This window comes from Oratosquilla oratoria, chromosome 1, assembly GCF_046742065.1.
Source record: "Oratosquilla oratoria isolate Oo_2021 chromosome 1, ASM4674206v1, whole genome shotgun sequence".
Taxonomy (NCBI): domain Eukaryota; kingdom Metazoa; phylum Arthropoda; class Malacostraca; order Stomatopoda; family Squillidae; genus Oratosquilla; species Oratosquilla oratoria.
In genome coordinates this window covers 57283374-57302400 of record NC_134777.1, presented here as the reverse complement: position 1 = coordinate 57302400, position 19027 = coordinate 57283374, and the positions used below count along the sequence as shown (strand labels likewise).

General features: G+C 38.3%; 1 protein-coding gene across 4 annotated transcripts in view; it reads left to right on the top strand.

Moving 5' to 3' along the window:
• The first annotated feature begins 1923 nt into the window (after positions 1-1923).
• LOC143027608 (pyridoxal-dependent decarboxylase domain-containing protein 1) overlaps positions 1924-19027 on the top strand; it is a 43986-nt gene continuing 26882 nt past the window's right edge. For 2 of the 4 annotated variants that reach the window (XR_012966636.1, XM_076189167.1), the window contains exons 1-2: positions 1951-2102; positions 18203-18423. Coding sequence is in view for 3 of the 4 variants with exons in the window: in XM_076189167.1 (XP_076045282.1) it covers positions 2037-2102; positions 18203-18423 (287 nt within the window). In the remaining variant the exon portion in view is untranslated. Of the gene's footprint in view, positions 2103-18202; positions 18424-19027 lie in introns of all 4 variants that reach the window. The other 2 variants (XM_076189081.1, XM_076189000.1) reach the window with 2 other exon arrangements.

Genomic DNA, 19027 nt, shown 5'->3' with positions numbered 1-19027 from the left:
CCAGAGCTTCCATTGAGCGAAGGGAAAGTAATAGCCGGCTGAAAAGAGAGGAAAGAAAATGGGAAACACTAGGCAGTGTATCACAACGCCAAAATTGAGACATTATTTACAACTTTCCTGGAAGAGATTTTCATATATTTGAGTTGGGAAAACATTAATGAGAAATATTTCATAATCATAGATTTGCAAAGTAAGTTATTATAATTTCAGCAATAACTAACAAAAAGAAAAAAATACAGGGTATGCTGAGTGTTCTCAGCAAGGAGTCTCAAAATAGAAAAATAACAATTAGTCTATGGTGAGAAGTCTGAAGAGTATAATCTGTTAGATTATATATCAAAACTAAATGAATATGAAAATTAAACAAAAAATACTATTAAAATTAAGTGGAAAATGTTTGGCAGGCATAAACATGAAAATGTGGCAGGAAAAGGCGAAGTGAAGGTGGAGGTAGAATGTAGATTGAGAGAAGCGAGTAAATGCCTTGGTGGATTGAAGAGTGTAATGAGGAATAGACATTTGGGAATGGATGCTAAGAGGAGACTGTATGAAGGAGTGATTGTGCCAACGGCACTGTATGGGGCAGAAACATGGAACATAAGAGAAGAAGAGAGAAGGAGTTTGAATGTGTTTGAGATGAGGTGTCTGAGAAGTATGATGGGGGTCACTAGGCTAGATAGAGTGAGAAATGAGGAGGTGAGGAGAAGAACAGGGGTGAAAAGGGAGTTGGGAGATAGGGTTGATGAAAGAGTATTAGAATGGTTTGGACACATGGAAAGAATGAGTGAAGAAAGACTAGTAAAAGAGGTATGGAAGGCAGATGTGGAGGGAGTGAACATGAGGGGACGTCCTAGGATGAGGTGGATGGATGAGGTGAAGGGGGCTTTGGGGAAGAGGGGAATGTATGTTGAGGAAGGGAGAGGACAGAAGACAGGGGTGAATGGAGAATGGTTGTATATGGATGATGTTGTGATGCATGAGGTGGAATGGGGGGTGAGGTATGTGTGAGCAAAATTTGACGCAGCCCGAAGGGATTTCTCCCCGTCTTTTCCTTTTATGCATGGGGGGACGGAGAGGGGGGTCGCCGATTTAATGAAGCGGCCTTGCTGTGGATGTGCTGTGTCTTGTGACACTGCTTCTGACCCAGGGCAGTGGACAAGGTGCAGGGATGACCCGTCATCCAGGAGGTACTAAGATAAGAGGGAGGGTGGAGGGGTGTGGAGTGTATTCAGGGATGGAATGGGTGGGAATGATTTTATGCCTTTTTCTTTTTGGCTACCTCCCTTGTAAGGGGGAAAAAGCCTTGGTATATGTATGTATGTATGTATGTAGGCTATGTATGTATGTTTTACAAAGTGAAACTTGGAAATTGACAAAGGCGATGGAAACTAAGCTAAGGAGTGCGCAGAGAACAATGCAAATGTCAATGCAAGGAATAAAATTGAAAGGCAGGAAGAGGGGAAGTTGGTTAAGAGGACAGACTATGGTGAAATATATTGTGGAGGAGATAAAGGACCAGATGTGGAACTGGGCAGGTCAAAACGCTGCAATATGGGAAGCGAGGAAGAGGAAGACCTGATAGATTTTGAAGAAACGAGATGGAGAAGTTTGCAGAAGTGATTTGGTGGTAGTTGGTGCAGTCGTGTGAATCACGGAAGAGGCTGGTAAAGGAATTTCTTCAGTAGTGGATTACAAATGGCTGATTTATCGAGTGATTAATATGTATAGGTATAATTAGAGACAGCTCCCATTATTTGAATTATGCGCCATTTTCAAGGTCCCTAAGAAAAAATAAGATTCAATCATATTCATTATAACATATTATATGAGTATGTTTCTATTAAGAGATTCTTACATTTACTGAAGAAAGGCAAAATTCAAATAGGGAACCTTTAATAAAGGGATACACATTGTACGACTGCGGTGTGTCGTCAGCAAAGCTACTGCCACGGCGTAAATAAGATCGGCCGTAGGGCGGTGAACACTCCATAGTATTATAATTTAGTGATTTATAGTTTGGAATTTTGACGGTGACAATGGCAGAACAGGAGAAGGTGGTAGAGGTAAATAGAACAAACTCGGGTGTGCCTGTGGAAGTATTGGTGAGAAAATGTAATGTGTTGGCAAACACTGGTGTTGTTTACGTGGCTGCGAGCTTTGGTGAAGTGTCAAACTACTGCCATGAAATGTTTACTTCTCTCAAATGTTTGCAGTCCCCGCACCATATAATGCGATGAGGGTGGTTTACCGCGATCATTTTTTCATGTGTTTCAACTGATGAATTGATTTTTATATGATCTTTGTGTTGCATACCATGTTAATTAAATGACTTGAGATGGGTTGCCAATTTAATCGGCATAGGCTGAATGGGAGCAAAAATTTTCAAGCTTGTATTTAAAATTTTGCCTTATTACTGCGAAGTAATGTGTAAATTTGGATTCAGGACACTTTGGGAAAAGTAGTATTAGATGTGAAAGAGGTTGGATACACCAGGACTACATAGGGTGGAAGAAGAATTAGATACATGGTTTGTGGGGGTGCTTGCTAAGACTGAGCTAATACTACACCAAAATCACCTACATATTAGCCCTGTCAAAAAATTCCTTCCCCATTATACCAACCCAGCTGAGTTATCTTAAGAGGGAAGCATCATAAAAAGAAAAGAGGTGGATTTCCAAGTTGGCCTTGATGGTGGACGTCTAACCAAAGACAAGACAAGACAATCGGACAAGAATAACAGTGGCATAACTTTATTCAGGCCACCACCCAACATTGAAGAAAATACCAAAATTGAACCAGCCTGGATAAACTCAAATTTCTGAAAATGCAGTCACCATACAGAAGACACTGAGAATATTTTAGTCCCACTGACACCCAACATAGACAACAGCATAAGTTCTCCTTGAGTGACATGTAGGCCAAACTGGAGGCCTTTGCTAGTTATATAGGGGCCAGGGGGGGGGGTTAGGTTATAGGTCTCCTGTAAGAGTGACCTGTATCAATGGATGGATTGGTGGGAAGTGTCCCTGCTAGAGGTTATGAGACATATTTATTCCTAGGAATCTATAAAGAAAAATTTGATATCTTTATAAACATAAGTAAAATACTCTTGACACTTGGCGATGCACAGGAATACTTGTACGTGGGTGTTGTCAGCTTATTTGTTGATATCTGGAATACAGAGAACATTTGTGGAAAGAGAATCTTTATTTTTTAAAATAGGACTAGATAAATAATGTGATGGAAGGGAAAGGATGTAGTTTTTGAAAGCCAAAAAAATAGATGAATAGTAATAGATATCCCTGATCGAAACTTGCTTCCACACAGCAATTAAAAAGTCCCCATGCCCTTTCATAGATATTTTTGGGAAGAGACATTGGACTGTTGTCTATGTTGTATTGATGTGGGATGCCCCCCTTCCCCCCAAAAAAATAATGAATAAATAAAGAACAGGACAACAGTAATAAGCCCATATAACTTTTTGTTACCTACATGTTTATGTAGGTAAAAGAGAAGTACAGCAAAAGGTAAAGGAGGCAAAGAGGAGAGCAGATGTGAAGTGGGGTAAGAGTATGACAGAAAATTTGGAAAGTAATAAAAAGATATTTTGGAAAGAAATTAAGAGAGGAAGAGGAGGCGAATCAAGTAGAGAAGGAAAGGTAAAAGGTTCAGATGGAGAGATGATAATGGAAGAGAAGGCAGTAAGGGGAAGATGGGCAGAATATTTTAGGGAGTTGCTAAATGTGAAGGAGGATAGGGAGGGAATGATAGGTGCCGTGGGAAATGCTAAGAAAATGACCGTGATGAGTGAGGAAAATGGAGGAGAAATAAGGAAGGATGAAGTGAAGGCAGTTGTTAAGATGATGAAAGCGGGTAAGGCACCTGGTCTGGATGGATGCCATGCAGAATGTCTAAAAAAAGGAGGTACAGTGATGGTGGACTGGCTGGTGAGATTATTTAATGTTTGCTGGAGAGAGGGTAGAGTGCCGGAGGACTGGAGGAGTGCCTGTATAGTTCCACTTTACAAGGGAAAAGGGGACAAGTGTGAATGTAGTAGTTTCAGAGGGATTAGCTTGTTAAGTGTAGTTGGGAAGGCTTATGGGAGGATCTTGATTGAGGATTAGGAGAGGAACAGAGGGAGTAAAGGTGGAGTAAAACACGGCAGGTAAACTTCTATTGTAATTGTACGTGGAATGTACAATCTACGTCTTCACGTCACTCTTACGACAGTCAAGAATGACCTGTATGCACCGCAGCAAGCTCACGACTGCTTGCATGCGTGACTAGGCTTGAGTAGCATGCCCTTTAACCCCTTCCATACGGTGCCGCACACGTAGGCGTCATGGGGAGCGAGTGTATTCGCGAGGCTGCCATATCGGCGTCTTGATTATATTTATTGTAGTCGCCCCTCCATAATGACATTCTTTCTAATTCTTTTGTAATCGCATTTTCTATGGTTATCAAAATTCACGGGTGAAGAGAGAACGATCGATATAAGCGGTGACTATATTTTATGATGCGAGTATTATTACGACACGTCGTACGGCTGGCATTGGTTGCTGCCACCGAGATCTAAGTCCATGACGCCTACGTGTGCGGCACCGTATGGAAGGGGTTAACAGTTGCTAAATCTAATTTTTACAATTATTTTGATTATTCACTCGCGCACAGAAATTTACATTCATACACCTTTCAGTTGCACAACAACTTAAATTTAATAGTAATAATGATCTATATCCCATTCATTCAACTTTCGCATTACAAATATATTAATAATTACTTAATAGGTACCAATGGCAATTAGTAAGTTCCCGAACATTCACGCTGACACGCATGTACATACACACGAAGATACAGGGATAGAAGAAAAATGGAATATATTAAAAGAAATTTATAATGAAGGAGTGAACAAATATGTACCACAACAAAAAATGGAAAAGGCATACATAAAGAGCTGGTACAACAAAAGATGTAGTGAAGCTAAAGAAAAAAGAGACAAAGCTTGGAAAGAGTGGAAAAGAGATAAGAAACAAAGCAAATGGCAAACGTACATCAAACTAAGAAACGAATATGTAAAAATACGCAGAGATGAAAAGAGGAATTATGAAAAAAGGATAATAGACAAATGTAAGGAAGAACCCAAACTATTTTACAAATATGTAAATGGAAAACTGAAAAACAAACAAGAAAGAGAAAAACTGTGCCAAGATAAAAAGGAATATACAGAAGAACTGGAAATGGCTGAAATTATGAACAACCACTTCAGATCAGTATTCACAATAGAAAACTCGCCTAACAGTGTAAATAGAGAGAGAGAATTATCTCCAGCAATGAAAGAAATAAACGTAACACAAAAAGAAATCAGTGATCAAATTAAAACCCTTGATGTCAGAAAATCACATGGCCCAGACGGGATTGCAAACTGGGTACTGAAGGAATGTATGGAAGAATTAACTGACAAAATATACAATATAATTAAATCCTCACTTAAAGAAGGAAAAGTACCATTGGACTGGAAAAAGGCAAACATTGTACCAATTTATAAGGGAGGTGATAAAGAAGATCCATCTAACTACAGACTGGTCTCATTAACAAGTACAATAGCAAAAATTTGTGAAAGAGTTGTCAAAAACAGATGGGTTAAATACCTGGAAGAAAAATCTATACTGAACCCAAATCAATTTGGATTCAGACAAGGGAGATCATGTACAACAAATCTGATCTGCTTTTACTCAAGATTAGTAGACATAATACAAGAAAGAGATGGATGGGCGGACTGTGCTTTTCTGGACCTGCAAAAGGCATTTGATAAGGTACCTCATAAGAAATTAATAAATAAGATAGAATCAAAGGGTGGAATCAGAGGAAAATTATTAGAATGGATGGAAGACTTCCTGATTGGGAGGAAAATGAGAGTTGTAATTAGAGAAAAATTCTCCAACTGGGAAGAAGTAAAAAGCAGTGTCCCGCAAGGATCGGTACTGGCCCCAATCATGTTCGCTGTATACATTAATGACATGAATGAAGGCGTGGAGTGCTATATAAATTTTTTTGCAGATGCAAAATTACTAAAAAGGTAAAAACAGAAGAGGACTGCAACTCATTGCAACAAGATCTGGACACGATATGGAATTGGACTCAAAAGTGGGAAGTGAAATTTAATATAAAGAAATGTATAATGGAATTTGGAAAGAGTAAAAACAGAATATCAAAAGAATACAGAATTGGAGAAGAAAAAAGAAAAAAGTAAACTCTGAAAAAGATCTTGGAGTGATGATTGGAAAGGACATGAAACCTGATAAGCATATAAATAAAATATTCGGAGAAACCTACAACTTATTGAGGTCAATCAAAGTGGCATTTACTTATTTGGATGAAGAAATGATAAAGAAAATACTAACTACACTAATAAGACCAAAACTTGAGTACACAGCATCACTTTGGACACCCAGCACCAAAAAGAATATTAAGAAACTAGAAAGATTACAAAGAGCGACAACCAAACTAGCACCGACTCCCTCCGAACTAACATATGAGCAAAGACTATCCAAACTGAACCTACCAACACTGGAACAAAGAAGAGAAAGAGGAGATTTGCTGACTATGTACAGAATAATGAAAGGAATGGAAGTTTTAGACAGGAACGACCTGTTAGTGTGGGACAACGGCAAAACGAGAGGACACGGAAAAAAACTGAAAAAAGATAGTTATAGAAAAAACTTGAAAAGGAACAGTTTCCCACACAGAGTGATTAATACATGGAACAAATTAGACAACAAAACAGTATGTGCAAACACTATACAAGATTTTAAGATAAAACTTGATGCGGAGAGATACAAAGACGGGTCACCACGAGCATAGCTCCCCTCCCGTATATTACAACTAGGTCAATACACATACAGAAATTCTAACTATGCATTTATCTGAATCTACATGGAGCATAATGCTAACAAAATAATAATACAATAGGAACAGTGTGGATTTAGAATGGGTAGAGATTGTGTAGATCCGATCTTTGTAGTAAGACAAATATGTGAGAAAGCTATAGGAAAGGGGAAGGATGTTTTTTTGTTTTTTTATGGATCTGGAAAAGGCTTACGATAGGGTAGACAGAAAGGCACTGTGGGAGGTTATGCAGATAAAAGGGATAGGAGGAAAGCTTCTAGGAGCTGTCAAGAGTTTTTATGAGAGTAGTAGAGCATGTGTCAGGATTAGAAATGGAGAGAGTGAGTGGTTCGAGGTAAAGGTGGGACTTCGTCAAGGATGCGTTATGTCACCCTGGCTGTTCAACTTATTCATGGATGGGGTAGTGCGAGAGGTAAATGCAAGGGTAGTGGGTCAGGGATTGGAGATGATTAAAGAAAATGGAGAAAAGTGGGAGGTGAGCCAGCTGTTGTTTGCTGACGACACTGCGCTTGCGGCAGGATTGGAGGAGGGACTGAGGAAGTTGGTGACAGAGTTTGGGAGAGTATGTGATAGAAGAAAGCTAAAGATAAATGTGGGTAAAAGTAAGGTGATGAGATGTACAAGGAGTGAAAGTGGCAGTAGACTGGAAGTGAGCATTAAGGGAGAGCGACTGGAGGAAGTGGATAGTTTTAGATACTTGGGTGCAAATGTGGCAGGAAAAGGTGGAGTGAAGGTAGAGGTAGAATGTAGATTGAGAGAAGCGAGTAAATGCCTTGGTGGATTGAAGAGTGTAATGGAGAATAGACATTTGGGAATGGATGCTAAGAGGAGGTTGTATTTACCTAGTTGTATTTTGCGGGAAGGGGAGCTATGCTCGTGATGTCCCGCCTTTGTATCTTGCAGTGTCTAGTTTGTTTTTAAACTCATGAATGGTTTTTGCGCATACTATTCCATTGTCCAGTTTGTTCCAAGTGTCCAAAACTCTATGAGGAAAACTGTTTTTCTTCAGTTCTCTTCTATAGCTATGTTTTTTTATTTTCTTTCCATGTCCTCTTGTGTTTCTTTTGTCCCAGTTAAGTAAGTTCTCACTATCGAGTACCTCTGTGCCTTTCATGATTCTGTAGATGGTCAATAGGTCACCTCTCTCTCTTCTTTGCTCCAGTGTCGGTAACTCCAGTTTAGCCAATCTCTCCTTGTATGATAGGTTTGCAAGTGCAGGTGCCATTTTTGTAGCTGCTCTTTGGATTCTTTCTATTTTCTTTATATTCTTTTTGGTACTGGGGGACCACAATGTCGCTGCATACTCTAATCTAGGCCTTATCAATGTAACCAATATTTTTTTCATCATGTCTTCGTCCAAGTATGTAAACGCCACTTTTATTGATCTTAGCAAGTTGTAAGTCTCCCCGACAATTTTGTTAATCTGTATATCATAGGACAAGTCGTTCGTGATAATTACTCCCAAATCTTTTTCGGATCCTACTTTCTTTACTTCTTTGGTTCCAATTGTATATTTTCCTGATATTCTGTTTTTGCTTTTTCCAAACTCCATTATGCTACACTTCTTAGTATTAAAGTCCACTTCCCATTTCTGACTCCAGTTCCATACCCTATTTAGGTCTTCTTGCAGTGCTTCACAGTCCTCATCAGTTTCTATTTTCCTTAGCAGTTTGGCATCATCGGCAAAGAAGCTCATGTAGCAGTTCACGTCCTCATCCATGTCATTCATATAGATAGCAAACAGTATTGGTGCCAGCACAGATCCTTGCGGTACTCCACTGATCACCTCTTTCCAGTCTGAATATTTTTCTCTGAGCACTACTCTCATCTTTCTACCAGTCAGAAAGTCCTCTATCCATTTTAGTAGGTTTCCCTGTATTCCTCCTATGTGTTCCAGCTTTTTTAGTAGTTTTCTGTGTGGTACTTTGTCAAAGGCTTTTTGCAAGTCTAGGAATGCACAATCAGCCCATCCATTTCTTTCTTGCACTATGTCTATTAGTCTTGAGTAAAAGCATATTAAGTTTGTGGAGCATGATCTTCCTTGTCTGAATCCGAATTGTCTTGGGTTTAATATGTCATTGTCTTCCAGATGTATGAAGGAGTGATTGTGCCAACAGCACTGTATGGGGCAGAAACATGGAACATAAGAGAGGAAGAGAGAAGGAGTTTGAATGTGTTTGAGATGAGGTGTCTGAGAAGTATGATTGGGGTTACTAGGCTAGATAGAGTGAGAAATGAGGAGGTGAGGAGGAGAACAGAGGTGGAAAGGGAGTTGGGAGATAGGGTTGATGAAAGAGTATTAGAATGGTTTGGACACATGGAAAGAATGAGTGAAGAAAGACTAGTAAAGGAGGTATGGAAGGCAGATGTGGAGGGAATGAACATGATGGGACGTCCTAGGATGAGGTGGATGGATGAGGTGATGGTGGCTTTAGGGAAGAGGGGAATGTCTTTTGAGGAAGGACGGGAGAGGACAGAAGAGAGGGGTGAATGGAGAATGGTTTTATATGGATGATGTTGTGATGCATGAGATTGAATGGGCGGGGGGATGGGGGGGTGAGGTAGTATGTGTGAGCAAAATTTGACGCAGCCCAAAGGAATTTCTCCCCGTCTTCTCCTTTTATGCATGGGGGGACGGAGAGGGGGGGTCGCCGATTTAATGAAGCGGCCTTGCTGTGGATGTGCTGTGTCTTGCGACACTGCTTCTGATCCAGGGCAGTGGACAAGGTGCAGGGATGACCCGTCATCCAGGAGGTGCTAAGATAAGAGGGAGGGTGGAGGGGTGTGGAGTGTTTTCAGGGATGGAATGGGTGGGAATGATTTTATGCCTTTTCCTTTTTGGCTACCTCCCTTGTAAGGGGCAAAAAGCCTTGGTATATGTATGTACATGTTTATGTACTTTGGAAGTTATTGTTCATTTACAAGACTTGCTTATATGATATTTTATAAATTTAATGCCTAGTGGGAGCCATGGGTCAATGGACTTACTGATTGACTACCTAATGAAAGATTAAAAGTTATGGAAATTATAGAGAAATAAGGCATGAGCTCTAGCCTATTGAGGAGTATCATTGCACTTTACTTGCTTACTTGGTTTACTTGGAGAGGTTCCGAGGTCAGTCCTCACAACCATAGTGATCTACCGCTGCTGCCAGTCCTGCTGTCCCTCCTCACAGGGGCCAGTTGGTCTGTTATTGTACTTGATGACAACCTACTGATGGCAGTGTAGCCTGGCACTGGGGGCTCGTCTGGCACCTTTTCCATAGAAACCTGTCCAGTACATGCTAGCTGTCCACTGAGCATTTGGTTCTCTCTCTCTCACTTCTTTTGGGAGGGCATCGAATATTTTTGGACCCTCGTGACCTAGGCTGGATGCCAGTAAGGTCTTAAGTCTCTCTGGAGCTCTTGGTGGGAGCGTTTGTCTCTTGCAACCATATTTTGGATAATGGCAGAGAATTTTCTTCAGCTGGGAGAACCCTCCATTCATCAAAGTGTTAAAAATTCACAATAAATCCATTGAAGAATATTATTTCAGTTTAAAATTTTATTCATCCAGGAGGTGCCAAGATAAGAGGGAGGGTGGAGGGGAGTGGAGTGTATTTAGGGATGGAATAGGTGGGAATGGTTTTTATGCAAGTTATTTTATTCTGTTGGAAGAAGCCTCCACTCCTGAGATGGTTAAAGGTTCTTCTTTAACCCATTTAGGGGTATTTCTGCTCTTCAGAAATTTAATGAGGCAAGGGTATTCATATATTCATCAATTAAAGATCCATCAACAAAGAAAAGACTATTTTAGTCAAATGTGTAAGGTGTCATATTCACTGAAAAAGATAACTTAGCATTACACTGGTGATAATCAACACTTCTATCCATGGGAACAATATTGTGCCAAAGAGGTGTAGTTATGGAAATATTTAAGAGAGGCCTAATGTGGTATTAAACCATAAAGGAGGACATAAAGAAAATCCCAGAATTAACCATTGTTTGACCAGCATCTTAGCTAAGATGTGTGAGAGAATTGTGAAAGATAGATGGGAAAAGTATCTAGAAGATATGACTGTTTTGATTAACAATCAATTTGATTTCAAAAATAGTTCACACATCTCAAATCTGTTAAGCTAGGTAGTTAATGTGCTACAAGGGAGAAGTGGTTGGGTGAATTATGAGTCTTGCTATATTGCTTCTGACCCAGGGTAGTGGAGGAGGGGATACAGGGATGACCCATCATCCATGAAGAGCTAAGATGAGAGGGAGGAAAGGGGAGTGGAATGGGTGAGAGTAGGCATGTGCCTTTCACTTGGCTACCTCCCTTATAAGGGGAAAAAAGCTCTTGGTGTATAGATAGACAGATTTGGAGAAAGTTTGACAAGGTGCCACACTAAGGTGGAAATAAGTGTATATTTAAGGACGTACTGAAGCACCAGTACATGGAAACTAGTAAAAGAAAGGGTAGAATAGAGAAGTAATAGTGGAGCTCCACAAGAGTTGGTACCTGAGCATTTGTACTTAGTTTGTGTAAATCACTACACTAAACTACCGGGTATTTGCACAATAATGCCAAAAGATGGCTAGCCAATCATCTGGCAGGCAGGAATGCTTTTGTGTCATATAATGGCCAATCATCGCACACCAGAAACATTAAAAATGGAGTACCACAAAGCTCAGTGCTATCCCCCACACTCTTTAATCTATATGTGCATGATATAACCACACCAGACACCTCAGAAATACAAATCTCGTCCTACGCAGATGACATAACAATCACATGTACACATTGTAACACAGACAAAGCTGCAGAAATAATACAGCCATACCTTGACACACTTAACACATGGTTCATTACAGACTCAAAATAGCCCCAGCCAAATCTACAGCAATACTTCTCACCAACTGGACAAAAGAACACAAACACATACCTCATCTCTATATCAACAGTACTCTAATACCACACACACGCACACACACTCGTCGGTCAAAGTTTGGAACTCTAAGAAAACTTCAAGTTTCATCAATCTCAACAATGAGGGAGTACCTTTGTTGTATTAATAAGGAAGGAGAAAGCTCATGGTGTAGTGGGAAGGTGAAGAAAAAGGAGAAAGAGAGGGATTACTGAGGAAAATGGAAGGAAATGAGGAAGGGGACGAATGGGCCCCAGATGTTAGAAGAGGTGTAAACAAGAGGGCTGCAGAACACACAGAGGTGGAAAACAAGGAAGCAGAAGTGTCAAAAGCAGAAATATAGATAATATTAGATCAATGGAATGAGAAGATAACTGCTTTTATGGATTTAAGGAGGGAGAAGGTGACAACCTCCCCCGACTGGTAAATCTAGAGGAGAAACTAAAAAAATTGAACGAAACATGGGAGGTTAGGTTTAACAAATTAACATTAGTTACCCAATAAGTTGATAAACTGGAAGAACTAAAGAAGGAGAATCAAAACCATACTAAAGAAATAGGAGAATTAAAAAGACAGAAGTAAAGGATGAGAATAAGGAATTAAAGAGGAATAATAAAGAGAATAAAGAGTCCATAGCAAAAGAGGTAAGTGGTTGGAAAAAAAAGTACAAGAGAACAATAAAATTTAATTTAGAGATATAGTGGAACAGCAGATGAAAGAACAAACTAAGGACACAGTTATTAAAGTGATGAGGGTGAAGTAGAATATAGTAAGAGACTTAGTAGATAAAAAAGAAATGTATAATTATATTAGGGATGGAAGAGAAGTATAATCCAAATAGGACTACAAGAATAAAGGAAGAAAAGGAAAAAGTAAACAAGATATTAAGTAGTTCAAGAAGATGAACCAGAAACAGGGAAAGAAATAGAAGAAATATATAGACTAGGGAAATACAATACAGATAAGACCAGACCAGTTAAGATTAAATTCAGGTCACAAATGACAGCAGAGAATATCTTGGCAAAAACAGGGAAACTAGCAATAATCAATATAAACAAGTATGGATAAAAAGAGAAATGAATAAAGAGGAAAGAGAGGATGAGAAAACAAAAAACTAGAAGCTAAGGAAAAAATGAGAAAAGAACAGAATCAGAAAAAGAGAAATTCTATTGGAGAGTAGTGAATATAAAAGTGAGGAAATGGTACATAGCAGAGAAAAACAGAAGGGAAACAGAAAAACATGATGGAAGTAGCAGAAAATTAAAAATGTCTTACACAAATATAGATGGCTTAATACCAGGCTTGAACGAATTGAATGATTACCTGGAGGAAAAAGAACTGGACATAATGGGAATTATAGAGACAAAATTGAAAGGTCCACTACCACCCAACAGTGTTGGACATGGTGCATATAATTATTGGATTAGAAAAAGAGAGGTAAAACAAGGGGGTGGAGTTATGTTCCTGACTAAGAAGGATATAAATGTGAGGAATGTCACAGATGAAAAGAATAGAGTAGAGATGATTATGATGGAAGTGGAGGACAAGGATGGGAAGAGCAGGAAGTTTGTAGTAAATTATGTGCCTCCTAAAATGGCTTCATGGGAAGAGAAAGAACACAAAAATATGTTAGAAGACACAAGGATAACACTAAATGAGATAATGGAAGATGGAGGAAGAATAGTTATAATGGGTGACTTTAATAGTAAAGAAATCTGCTGGGAAGAGATGACAGTGAAGGGTGGAGACGACCTATAGGGAAATGTACTACTTGATATGAAATGAGGAAGAACCATCAAGACTGGACCTAATAATCACATCAGAACCCGAAATAGTGGACAAGATTGAATATAAGACACCAATAAGTAAAAGTGACCACATATTGGTTGAGCTTGAACTAGATGAGGAAAAATACATGAAAAAAAATAAACAATATAAAAAGAGAAGATTGATGTATGAATTTTTTTTATATAATATAAGAGAATTCTTTCAAAAAGCTGACTGGGAAAGAATACACAAGGAGGAAACAACAGTAGAAGAGAAATGGAATATTTGACAAAAATTTATTAAGGAGTGGAAAAGTATGTTCCAAGACAAAAGCAAGAAAAAGAATATGTAAAGTGTTGGTACAGCAAAAGATGTAGGGAGTTAAAAGACAAAACGGATAAAGCTTGGATAAAATGGAAAAAAGACAAAAGACCTGAAAAATGGAAAATGTATACTAGTTATAGAAATGAATATGTACAAGTGTGCAGAGAAGAAAAGAGAAAATACAAAAAAGATGTCATAGAAAAATGTAATGATCAACCAAAACTATTTTACAGATTTGTAAACAACAAACTAAAAAGCAAACAAGAATTAGATAAACTATGACAAGGAGTTGAATACACAGAGGAATTAGAAATGGCAGAAATTATGAACAAGTATTTTAAATCGGTGTTTACTAGGGAGAACATACAACCGAGAGATATTGAGTGGGAGGAGAAAATCCCCCCTATGAAAGAGATGGAAGTATCAAGGAATGAAATAATGAATCACTTGAGTAATCCCGATGTCAGAAAATCGCATGGACCAGATGAAATGGCAAACTGGATTTTGAGAGAATGCTGGAATGAACTAACAGACAAAATACACAGTCTAATGAACTTCCTTGAAAGAAGGAAAAGTTCCAGAAGACTGGAAAAGAGCAAATATGGTACCAATATATAAAGGAAACAAGGAAGACCCTACTAACAATAGACCGGTCTCTCATACAAGTACGATAGCTAAAATTTGTAAAAGAATGATCAAAATTAGGTGGGTAAGGCATTTGGAAAAAAACAACGTACTAAATCCAAGGCAATTTGGATTTAGACAAGGACGATTATGCGTCACAAACTTAATGTGTTTCTATTCAAGGCTAATAGATGTAATACAAGAAAGAGATGGATGGGCTGATTGTGCATTTCTAGACCTGAAAAAAGCTTTTGATAAGGTGCCACATAAGAAGTTGCTAAAGAAATTAGAAACTGCAGGAGGACTACAGGGCAAACTGCTGAAGTAGACAAACACTCTAATTGGGATGAAGTGATAAGTGAAGTTTCACAAGGAACAGTTGTGGCCCCAATAATGTTTGCTATATATATAAATGATATGGATAAAGGAATTGAAAGTTATATGAGCTTCTTTGCAGATGATGCAAAATTGTTGAAAAAAGTGAACACTGAAGAAGATTGTGAGTCGCTACAGAGTGATCTCAATAAAGTATTGGAATGGAGTAGGAAGTGGGAGATGAATTCAATATTAAGAAGTGTAGTATAATGGAATTTGGAAGAAGCAAAAAAAGAATAGTAGGATCATATAAATTGGGAGAAGAAATTAAAAAAGTAAAAGATGAGAAGGAACTGAGAGTCATTATTGTGAATAATATGTCCCCTGAGAAACATTTAAACAAAATTTTTGGAGAAACTTATAATTTAATAAGAACAATCAAAGTGGCATTTACATACCTGGACGAAGAAATGGTAAAGAAAATACTAGTCACTTTGATAAGACCAAGATTGGAGTATGCAGCGATGACGTGGTCACCAAGTACAAAAAAATGTATAACAAAACTTGAAAGAATACAAAGAGCAATTACAAAATTGGCACCAACACTCTCAGAACTATCATATGAAGAGAGACTAGCAAAACTTGAGCTACAGACATTAGAGCAAAGAAGAGAGAGAGGAGACTTGATAATTATTTATAGAATCATGAAAGGCATAGAAACTATTGATAGAGAGGATCTAATAAAATGGGATAGTAGAAATACAAGAGGACACGGAAAGAAAATCAAGAAAGACAGTTATAGAAGAGACCTGGAAAAGAACAGCTTTCCCCACGGGGTAATAGACGTTTGGAACAAGTTAGATGAGAAAGTGGTGTGTGCAAAAACGATACACGAATTTAAAAACAGTCTAGATAAAACAAGATATGAAGATGGGATACCACGAGCATATCTCCCCTTCCCATAAAATACACACACACACGCACACCAAGAATCGATACATCCATGTCATTCAAGCAGCACATCACAAACATAAAAAAGAAATGCACACCTAGACTGAACACACTTAAATTAATGACTGGAACAACATTTGGACAAAACAAAGAAACTAATACTAAAATATACAAACAATGCATATGGTCAGTGATGAATTATGTTAGTCCAGCATGGGTACCTAATCTCAATGAGACACGCCTCAACACCCTTCAGATTGTACAAAACAAAGCCTTAAAAACAAGTACAGGCTGCACAAATGCAACACCTACAGACCATCTACACTATGAAACAAAAGTCCTCAAAGTCAAGGATCACCTTGATATGAGAGGCACACAAACACTTGCTGCAGCCTCCACAAACACAGCACACCCATTACACTACATAGCAGAACACCCACACACACCAATAAACAGAAAAAAAAACACTCGGATACCTATATCACACACAAATACTCTCCTCTCTTCCTCCAAAACCACCAAATACCGGCCTCCAGAAACATATTCATAATAATATCACTCACTGCTCCATTAACACACTAAAAGACAACACATTGCTGCATGCCAGACCCCCTGATATCCATCCCTCTGAATCCTCTCTCCCAAGAAAGGACAAAATCCACCTAGCCAGACTGTGGTGCGGCCACCACCCAGCCCTTCTAAGCTACCAGAAGAGACTGGATGACCGCATTGTGGACAACTGCCCAGGATGTAACACTTCACCCCACACTATTCATCACATAATGGAAGACTGCATTATACACAATCACACATGCAAACAACTCAACATACACTCTATAAAGGATTTGTGGGAAAACCCCGTTCCAGCCATGGAGACGGGACTGCTCATACAGACAGTCTAGGAAATGACAACAACAACAACATCTGTTTGCATGTGGTGCAAAGATAATGAGGAAATAATAAGATGGAGATGATTGCAAATTGTTACAAAAATTTGTAGGCTGATTCTTTGAATGGAACCAAATGTGGAAAATTATTTCACTACTAAATAATGGAAAGTATTGGATATGGGCAGATGTACCAATAGGCCAACAATCATTGCTCTATAAGAAATAGAAAAATTATCAGAACAAAAGAGAAAAAGAAAAAAGGTGAGGAACCTGCACCAGGAGGCATGGAGCTGTGGCTGAAGCACCTTTGCCCCATGTTCTTGCTCTGTTAGGGCAAGTAACGATCACTGAAGAGAATTGGAGAGAAGTTCAGGATTTGAACCCACAACTATGTGAATACAAGACCAGCATGTTTCAAATTATGCCACCAGTGTAATTGGAAGAAAAGGATCTAGGAGTGTTGATCATGGATAATTTGTTACCTGATAACCCTGTCAGCAAGATGAGTAATTTTTTGTTGATGGACAAACTAATGCCATTTCACAATATCAGTAAAGAGGATGGAAAAGTTCATGAACAACCTACTCCACCCAAGATTAGAATATGCAACATAGGTGTTGCCCTCACAAAAAAGAAGACTATAGATAAGATTGAGATAGTAGAGACTAGAGATCACATAGGTCCTCAACTAAGCAGACAAACTGTATTTATAAGAAAAGATTAGAAAAACTGGAGCTGCCTTCATAAGAAGAAATATGGAAGATGACATGATTGGGATGGTCATGTCAGCAAAAGGAGACAAAATTAATGGAGAAGACTGTTTGGGATAGGAGAGCATATAAAATAACATAATTTTCCATGCAGGTGTGTCAACTTGTGGAAGAGCTTAAATGAAGAAATAGTCCAGTCAAAAACCATAATTAAATTTAAGACTAAGTTTGATCCATGGAGACAGATCTTTGCTTGATATGTTAAGATAATTTAGCCTGTACATTACAATAAATTTAGGTAAAGTAGGTAAACATGCATGCAATTTGTGGTTCCATAAAATAAATGAAAGACTGGAGATTTTGAAATTTTAAAAATGAGCATTGTTTTGAAATGAGAAAGTCACATGGGATGGGATAGTATAGATTTTTGTAAAACCACAAATAGGTAATCACTTGTTTTTGTATTTGCCCACATTATTCAGAAAAAAAAAATTATTCTTGCATAACCAGTCATATCTCAGTCCGTGATTGTAATGACTTATAAAGAAAAAGTTCCAGCCTTACTACCTATGAAATGTTAATTACTCTTTTCTTAATCATTAAGGGAGTAGGGAGTTCCATGCCATAAGGAAGAAAAGTCTAGCACTGAAAAACAAATATATGTTTTCATAAGTGTGTAGAAAACATACTTATGTTATTCTTTCCCACATAATTAATGAGTGCATTCCATATTTCTTCATGGAATATTAGCCCAGTATTATTGATTTTTAGATATAAAGATGTGTATGTTAATTTTTGTACACTTTCTCTCATTTAGGAAGGAGCTGAAGATAGAGTGGAAGCAAAAGAAGATCCACCCAAAGCAGTTGAGCTAGCTACTGAGGAACCTGTTGTAGAAGCAGCTCAAGCAGCCACAGAGGTTGAGGAACCTACAGAGCCTGTAGCAGAAACTGAAGCAACAGAGGATCCAGTAGAAGTGCCAGAAGAGACACCAGCACCACGGAATTTGGAAGAAGTGGCTATAACAGAGAGTGAAGTGTAAATTGATATGTTATGGTTTTATAATTAAGCGGGGTAGATTCAAGAATGTTGAAACAAGAAACTTGTGTAGATTGAGTGGAATAGGTGGGAGTGGGTGCATGCCTTGACTTGGCCACCTCCCTTATAAGGGGTGAAGAAGCCCTTGGTATATAAGTAGAAAATTATGATCTAGGAACACTTATGCATTTAAGGAATTGTATAATGTAAAATTATTTTCCATGTAGAAATAAATATAAATATTGGTGGTTGCATTATGCTACTTGGTACCATTTCATTTTGCAGCATACTTCTGAGTGCCATCATGGAAGCTACAATTAGTAGGAGATTTATAAGCCATGACAGTTGTATGCTATTATCAAACTTGTAAATGTTAAAAATGTAGTAAAGAAGCACTGTGGATTGTATTAGAAAGACATATATAGGAGAAGCACAAAAACACAATTTTGAATTGCACCAACAGATATCATAAACAGTTGAGTGGTGCCAGTATATGGTCAAATAATGAATCTCACTCAGTGAATTTACTTTCTTTTCTCATCAATGTAGTTTGTGGAATTGTACAAATTACGTGTATTTCCCTCTTCCTTTTATTTATCATATA